This window comes from Corapipo altera, unplaced genomic scaffold (genome assembly GCF_003945725.1).
Source record: "Corapipo altera isolate COAL_440 unplaced genomic scaffold, ASM394572v1 75, whole genome shotgun sequence".
Lineage (NCBI taxonomy): Eukaryota > Metazoa > Chordata > Aves > Passeriformes > Pipridae > Corapipo > Corapipo altera.
In genome coordinates, this window is record NW_020884887.1 from 10,940,013 (window position 1) to 10,948,701 (window position 8,689).

General features: G+C 50.6%; 1 protein-coding gene across 3 annotated transcripts in view; it reads left to right on the forward strand.

Annotated features, from left to right (window-relative positions):
- The window catches only part of PDGFRB (platelet derived growth factor receptor beta), a 32,523-nt gene extending 26,897 nt beyond the window's left edge, over nucleotides 1–5,626 (forward strand). For all 3 annotated transcript variants that reach the window (XM_027643570.1, XM_027643571.1, XM_027643572.1), the window contains one exon: nucleotides 345–5,626. In XM_027643570.1, the coding sequence (XP_027499371.1) occupies nucleotides 345–495 (151 nt within the window). In that variant the 3' untranslated portion in view covers nucleotides 496–5,626. The remainder of the gene's footprint in view (nucleotides 1–344) is intronic.
- The last annotated feature ends 3,063 nt before the right edge of the window (nucleotides 5,627–8,689 follow it).

Genomic DNA, 8,689 nt, shown 5'->3' on the forward strand with positions numbered 1-8,689 from the left:
ATGAGCCCACAGGGATGGAGATGAACCAGAGGAGCTGGAACATGAGCTAAGATAGGGCACCATGTCACATCCCTATACATCAGCCAGCACAGCTGAGGACAAGTGACCCCACCCACAAGGAGGAAGGCACACAGAGGACCATGTTCTGCAGAACCTAACCAGCTCTATGCTGTGTTTGAGGGCTGAACAGATCCAGCTGGTATGGCCTATTCCCCTGTGGAAAGCTACTCAGATAGAGTGCGGTTGCTGGGAGCTCGACATGCTTCTCAGCTCTTGGGAATCCTCTCCCACCGGGAGACTTGGGACAAGACACTCACTTTTCTCTCCCTCTTGTCTCCCTTCAGCTCTATGCTGAACGAGGCCAACACATCATCTACAATATCCTGTGACAGCCCTCTGGGCCTCCGGCAGGACGAGGAGCAGGAATCCGACCCACAGCCAGGCTGCCAGGAGCCAACCACAGGACACCAAGAAGTGGAGGAGAGTTTCCTGTAGTCAGAGCTGGGCTGACTCTGCATCTCCTTACGGAGAGGGCAGCTGAGGAGCTGACCCACATGCCACAGAGAGCCATGCTTTACACTCCTACATGAGGACATCCCCTCCTGTCCCAGCATTCCTCCTTCCCTCCCGTCTCCCGGTGTTGGGTGGGGAATTAAAGACTTTTCCCCATTGCCATTCCCTTACCCCTTATAAAGAGGTGGCTCAGTGCCAGAAACCTTGCAGATCACTGCCAAATCCTCCTTAGTGATCAAACCACTGCAGGAGGGAAACATCTCACAGACTAACATCTTTTCAAGTGGAAGATGGGGGTTTGATCTCCACAAGAGACGCTACTTTCTGCATTGCTAAGATGATTCTCCAGCCTCTTCCCCCTCCATGGTGATGAGTTTCATCTCCTCTGCACCAGCACTTCTCTGATGGTCTCAGCACCAGCCACGCTGTGGTTCTGTGAAATGCCACTTGGACAGATGATTTGCCTGGAGCCCAATACTGGGGTGTAAAGACCCTGCAACACCAACCTTCGACTGCTGGTGGTCAAGAGTACATTGGATTCTCCTCCAACCACAGCCAAGTCCTGAAGAGGCCAGCCAGTGTCTTGGAGGTACTGAATTACCATTTTCCTTTCTTGACAGAGGTTTCTTGACTTTGGGATAGAGCATCACAAGCACTACAGGTACCCACGGCTCTGGGGAACAGCTCTGCACCCACCTACAGGCTGTCACACCCTTTTGTGGAACCTTTTTGTGCCCAGCATGGCACCAGGATTCCAATGGGATGCCAGAAACTCCAAATGCTCTCACAATGACTTGGTTATAGAAGCAAAGAGGGCAGTTGATGTTGTTTGTGTTGTCTGTGTGGACACTAAGCTAATTATTCTCCATTGAAGATTTAAAGGGAACAACTATATTAATCCACTAGCCAGGGCCAGTATAAGGAAGCAATATGGCTATTCATTAATCTACTCCACTAAGCCCAGCTCATCTGCTGGGAAATCATATAACCACGCCAGCTGCAGAATCTTTGTGCCTTATCTTTGGGAAGCAAGGGCTCACCTTTGATAAACTGTTCACCTGAACATCTTTTCTCAGGATGGGAGATCTCACTGTTCCTTCCTGACTCACAGCAAGACTATCAGGATGCCAGAACACCAACCCAGGGACATCTCCAAAGAGAGAGAGGGAGAGAGGCTGGGAAGCTCTTTGGTCAGAGCTGAACTGTCTCGTGCCCTGCCACCTTCTGGGGGTCAGGCATAGCCAGGGCTGTGAAGTGTCACAGGGAACTAGGCAGAGCAAGACAAACTGGGGAGGATTCCGCTCTCTTGGAAAGAGTTTTGAAGACTAAATGGGCAGAGACCTTCCTTCTGCTTCTCACCTGCTTCCTCACTTCTCAGGCAGGCCTGGGGCTTCTTGTGCTCTCAGCTGCACTTGAACAAGGAGACTCAAAGCAGGAGGAACACCAGGCTTTTGAAATCAGTTGTGAACCCCACCTCTGCAGAGATGAAAGCTGAACCCTCAAAACCAGAGGTCTGACACCATTTACACTAGCAGGTTTTTCTCAGTTTTTCTCACAGTTTTTGACTGTGCCCAGAGCTCTGTTCGCTGCATGTCCCCCACTCCCATTAACCCCTTCTCTGCCCTACTCATGCACATATTTCTGTGCACCCTACAGAAACTGCACAGGCAGGTTTACAAAATCAGAAATTCAATCAGCATCTTGCTGGGCTTCTGCCACCTCAGAGCCACTGCAAATTTTTTTTTTTTTTCAAAATATGAAACTTCTACCAGAAATCCCCAGCCAAACAGCTTCTGTTTTATGTTGTCTACCATTCCAGTGCTGCCATTTATGTGGCTAAAAGAGAAGTAGGTGTTTTGTGGGCTGATGTCCTCAGTAAAATGTGAACATAAGAAATAGCACTTTTATTGGCAGCCAGCAGAGTATATTTTCAGCCTATGTGGTCAGATTCCCCACCATCCATAGGAAACACACTGTGAATGACAACTGTTTTTCCATGCTCTGTTCCTCCTGCTTGTAATGAAGGAGCCATCTTCTATGCCCACAGTTCAGTAGATGATTCTCACTGAGGAGAAGCAGTAATTTATGAGATCCTTTGGGTCAGACCACTTTATTTTTCTTACATATAAGGTGCTTGGCAGAATCTGTGTCACTGCAACTTGAGCCCATAGGATGGCACATCAGATCATCCTAATAGCCCCTGTCTGCACCAGCTCCATTTTTAATTTGTCCTTCTCTATGAAAGGTGACCAGAAGTATCCAGTACTCCAGCGGAGGTCAAATCTAGACCTCACAGGGCATTAGTAGTTCTGGTTTGTGCTGGTCTTGACTTGCCTGGTGTAGCTTTGGGTAATGCTGGCCTTTTCCCAGCCACAACATACTGACAGTTTGGAGTCATCTTCTGACCAATCTAAGCACCTACGTCTTTCTACACTTCCAGCATTTCTAACCAAGATACTCCCTGCTGTTCCAGACATTGGGTCATCAGCAAATTTTGTTTAAAAAGTGTTATTTTTGGGCTGGACTGACTAATAAAAATATGAAATACTCCTAGCATCAAGAGCAATCTGAGAGAGCTACTTTTACTACCTCCATCCAGCCCAAAAATTTCACCATCAATTAACCCCTTCTCACCTTGCCTTTGGCCATTTGCTTATTTACTTCACAAATCCTTTTCTAAACTCCATCTTGTACCAATTTAATTGCTAATTAAATTACTAATTTCCCACTATCAAATAATTTCTCCAGTCCTGAAAGAGGAGATCTTATTCCTTCTGGGGGAACTCAAGTATCCTGTCCTATTAGCTGGGCATTAGCTACACTTGGATGCCTGGGGCATTTTGTCACATTTGAAGATTTATTGCAATTATTCTTTGGATCAAAGCCTGTTCTGGCTGCTGATGGGATGATAACCCCACCTCCCTCTTCCTTCTTAAAGTAGGTACGCCAGACTCTTTGCAAAATGGTACCATTCTCCCCTCCAGAGAGATATGACCAAATGTTTGTCTTTGGCCCTGCAATTTTAAGAGCCAAGTCTTGCACTTTGTGGTACTTTCCTATCCTTACTCTATTCCTGCATCATTCTAGCTATTCCCATCACCATTTAGCAAGCTGCAGGGAGCAGACCTTCTCAGCCCAGCACAGGCTGGCAGCTGGGCAAAGCCAACATGTTTTGCTAAGCATCCCTCAAAGAGAGGGCTTGGCAGGGCTGGGACTTACAGCATCCCCCCAGACAAGCTCTCTCCACGTGGGGAGCCAGCTCCAGCCCCACACTCCCTCTCTCTCTGCTACCAACATTCCACTCCCTGCACGGCCTGGAGAGTGAGGGCCAGGAGAAATGGTTGGCTGTTCTGGGCCCATCAGTTTTGTAGCCCTACTTTTTCCGGTGAGACTCTGAAGGGAACTGGTCCCTCTGGGGTTTCAGTTTTGATGATCAGCATTTTCGTTTGGGTGTGTTTTTGTTTTCAGAGGTGGTCCCAAACTGAGCCCCCCATAAAGGAACACACGCCACAGCTTGGGCCCATCTCTTGTGCAATATCTTTTTATTTGTAGATTATATTTTACTCTACAGCTGTTACATTGTTATCAGCACCAGTATATGCATAATCCTACTGCCAGTCACTATTTCATACATACCTAAGTGTATCCCAGAAACTAATGCGTTACTCTGGTGTCTCTTTCCACATATAAGTTGTTTCTCAGACTGATGTGTGCACAGGTTTTAATCCTTTTGTCCTTCTCGGTTTGAGCGTGTTATTTTTTTAAGCAAGAGTGTCACGTTTAGTGTTTGTTTGTGTCGTGTTAAGAAATCTATAGCACAGCGGACTTTACTTGTAACTAAATTGTCTCTGTTCACCTGCCAAGGAGACTGTGGTGGAGTCCCATGGGGATGGGAGGCAGAAGTGCAGTGCAGATGTGCAGCCAGAAGGAAGTCAGCCAGAAGTGAGAAATGGCTCTTCCCCTTCTTTCCAGTCAGGGCTCTGGGCTGGGGGAGAGACAGCACCACAGATACAGGGCACTGGGCAGATAGGTTTGCCCTGTGGGGAAGCCCAGGGTCTGCCTTGGGTCTGCAAAGCTGGCAGATCTGGAGAAGGGGATTTCACAGAGTGCTAAGGAGGCAAACCCCCCTGCTTCAACACACAGGCACAAAGGAGAGCTCTGGTTGGGCTCAGTGCTTAGCTCAGGTCCCAGGACCGATATGACCAGCTCACTATCCAAACCACAGCATCTCCCACATGGGCAGGAGAGCAGTGGGCTGTCAAGCCAGCCCTGGGGAGCCTGGATGCAGCCTGGCTGTGCTCCCACTTGGAGAACACAAAGGTTGCCCTTTGGTGGCCATCAGTAACCTTTTGGTGTCCTTTGCCTCGGGTGGTTGTCCAAGCAGGAAGCAGCCAGGGCAGCTGCAGATCCTCCCTAAGTGTTGGGCAGCTCCTGGACCACACACAGGTCCTCCCTGCAGCAGATCCCATCCCTGCCCAGATGCTGAGTGGCCAGCACTGCCTGTAACAGTGAGACACCATGTTGTCTGCAGACCTGCCCAAAGTGGGCCAGATATTGCTACGAACCAGATTTCATGGGCCAGCACATGGGTTGCTGGGGTCCCAGCATAGATCCCATGTTACTCTCAGAGATCTGAAGTCTCTGAGAGATGCCAAGATGGATCTAGTTGGCTTTGGCAAAGGCAGGGGAACTACTCCAGTGCAGCTCCAGCAGCACTTTGGAGAGATGACTCTTGCAGGGGTAGGAGAGAAGCCAGCTTGTGCTAGGAGGCGTGCAGCATCCCATCATTCCTGCCTTTTCCTCCTTCATGGATTGATTGCACCAGAACTGCAAATCTTGCCCAAAGAGTGCCCTTTCCCACTCTTTTTGAGCTGACTTGCTGTTACTCTGCAGCATCTCTGAACAGCTGCAGCACCTGCCTCCACACTCTGTCAGAAACCATCCTGAGGGCAAAGGGAAAAAGCAGAGCACAGACTAAGGTACCAAAGAGTTAACATTTTTCTAGGTTTACAGATGTATTTGTAGGATTTGTACTATGTCACATCTATAACCGTGAGATATTATTTTTATGCTGTAAACTTTTACAAATACGGTTTAAAAAAAAAAAAAAGAGTTTTAAAAATAAAGTTGTTTTTCATTTTGCAAAGTTCCATCTCTTCCTTTTATTTGCCCCGTTTTGGTTGCTCCCACTCAGGCAGGGCTGGGAATACAGCTTAACCATGTCGTGGGTGAAGGCTAAGCATGTTAATACGCTCTGCATGACCCCAGTGCTTAGTGAAAGCCAAGCTGGGAGCCAGGCAGAGAGAAGCACAGCAAGGAACAGCTGAGCCCAGAGACATGGTAAGGAAAAGGGGCTGCAAACAGGGCAGGATCTGCCCCACCTCTCTGGTAGCTGACCAGCCAGTGGGTTGTGTTGCAGGTGCATAGAGGGAGGGATACTGGGAGCTGTTCTGTGTGTATCCCCAGTGCCAGAGGTTTGGGCCAGCAGCCCCAAACTAAGGACTTGACATGTTCCTTGGGTCTGTGCTCAGATCAGGGTAGAGATGCAGGAGATGCCAGGCTGAATGGTGGCGGGGCTGAAGGAGATGGGAGACACCCCAGCACTGTTGATTTTTCCTCATAGTTTAATATCTCAGGGCAGTGGGAGAGACTGGAGGTAGCAATGGGGCAGGGCACAAGCATGACATGGCAGTGCACAGGGCTCCCCAAGTCCCACTCTCCTCCCCTCCCTCTAGGACTTGCTGATAACCTTAAAAGATGCAACTCCAAAGTCCTGACTCCCACATCACCCTCCCTCAGATCCACAGGTCCCCCAGCTGCCCTCACCTGTCCCCAGTCACCCCTCCAGAGATGCTGAGGTGCCTCAGCCCCACGACAGACAGGCACGTCCTGAGTCCAGTTTTCTCCTCTCTCCTCTCCAATTAAACTGCTCCTCCAAAAACGACCCCAGGCTGCAGAGCAGAGCTGTTTGCAGCTTCTCTGAGCCATATGCTTGAAAAGCACAGGGTTGCTGTGAAGAGGGATTTTGACCTGATGTTCAAACTTATTGATGTTGACTCTGTTTTCAGGCTGCACGATGCAGCTCCCACTGGCAGAAGTTGTGCCTCCTTCAGCTCCTGGAAACCCTTTGTGTACCCAAGGGCCCAGGGCATCCACTGCAGGAGTCTGATCCCAGTCCCAGCAAGGCTCCCCTTTCCAGCACAGCCTGTCCTGGGTTCCTGCCTTTGTTCATTTTGCCAGAGAGGAGATCTGCAGGCTCCCTGACCAGCTCAGGCTGATTCTCCGCAGATATGCTCTGAGTCACCTGGCACAGCTCAGTCAGGGCATTTTTCTCCAGGAGCTGAATCAGCAGGGGAAAAAAATCACCTCCTCTTCAGAAAAGCTGCAGCAAAGGCTTAGGGTGAAGCAGAGAGGGGGAATTGATAGACCTCATCCCTGAACCCACTGCCCGATCCCTGCCTGGCAGGCCTTTAGCATGTTGGAATGCACTGAGGAGGGGGTTATAGGGCTGGACAGCAGCAGGCAGACATGGGGACCCCCAGCAGGACATTTTCCCCACCCCAAAATAAGTCTCCTCTCCAGTGATGAGACAGGCATCCCATGGAAGAGCTCAGGGAAGCAGAGAACCTCAGACTGCAGTGTCAAACCCTGACCTGCTGTAACCATGATTTGTAGCTGTTTGGGCACTGACAGCTCAGTACCAACAGGACATGGGTGTTCCACACGTGTCCCCAGACTGCTGCAGGGCAGTTCAGGCAGGCAGTTCATGGCCAGCTGTGCTCATTGCAGGGGAATAGCCCAGCCCTGCTCTCAACCTGGGGAAACAAGCCTGAGTTTTGAGTGCTCCCAGCCAGGGCTCACTGCAGCCTCCACTCCCCCTTCCACAGCCAGGCCGTGGCTAACCAGACACTGAGCAAGTCTGTCCTGGCCATCAGGGCCTCCACAGACATCCCTGGGCTTCAAGTGGCTCAAAGTAAGGCTGCAGCTCCTCTGAGAACATCCCTGCCCCATGCTCAGAGCTGCCTGGGCACATGAGCCCCATCAGCACTCCTGTGGCTGAGCTGCTGCTTGCACCCATAGGATTCCTGCATGCAGGAAGAGAAAGCCACCAAAAAGAGAGGGACACCCAGCAGACAGCTTGTCCCAGTGAGAATCCCCATGCTCAGTCCAGCTTGGGGAACCATGAGTCCAGGCTGTCACCTCGGGACCACTGCCATCAGAGATGCTCTGCAAGGGGCCCGCTCAGAGAGAAGAAGGGAGGCTGAGAGATTGTTTCCCTTCTCTGTATTAAACCTGTCTGGTTTAATACTTGTTCACATTGGTGAGTCAGTTATGTCTGAGCTGGCATTTGTTCCTGGAAAAAACAAAAATAAAAGAACTACTTGAAAAGAAGAAAGAGGGAAACAAACATCCTTTAAAAAGCCCCTTTGGCTTAAAAGGAGGAAAGACTAATCAGGCAGATGTCTCCTGTGGCCCAGCTGCTCAACAGCTCCCAGCTCTGCGCAGGAGCCCCCCAGAGCACCACTCTGCCTCCAATTGGTGTTCTTCTTCCTTGCATCCTGCCAGGAAAAACTGCTGAGAGGAAACGTTCTATGGCCAAAAGCTGTCTTTCCTTCTCCCTGGACTCCCTCACACTCTCCAGCCATTCTCTGGCCAAAACCAAGAGCTCTCTCCACATCCCCATGACTCTTAGTCATCTCCAGCACCGTCAGCTGTGCTCTCATCTCCTGGCCCCAAGACCTTGTCTTGCTGGTGCCTCTCTTACTGCCCCCTTTGGAGAAGCCCCGTTCCCTGCGGTTTGTGGTGTGGGAGTGTGCAGGGTGTCCCTGCTGCCTGGCACCCTGGCACTGCAAGTGCAGATTCAACAGCCACCTCTGTGCATTTTGGAGCAGCATTTCTCTTTCTGCCCACGCCGGTGTCCCGGTCACCTCCTGGCTGCCAGAGCTGCAGCTGGGAGCAGTTGGCAGAGCCCCCCCCCCGGCTGGACCTTCCTCCCCTGTGCTTCCTTCCCAGCACTGTCAGGTGGTGGCTGTCACTTCCCACCCCAAAGCTGCTGTGAACAGCCTTGAACTTCTGCTGCAGCATGAGGTTATCCAGAGACAGAGCAGAGAGCAAGGGGCACCTGTGTCTGACTGGACCTGCTGATCCTGTTGACTTGAGTCAACGGGAGAACTGG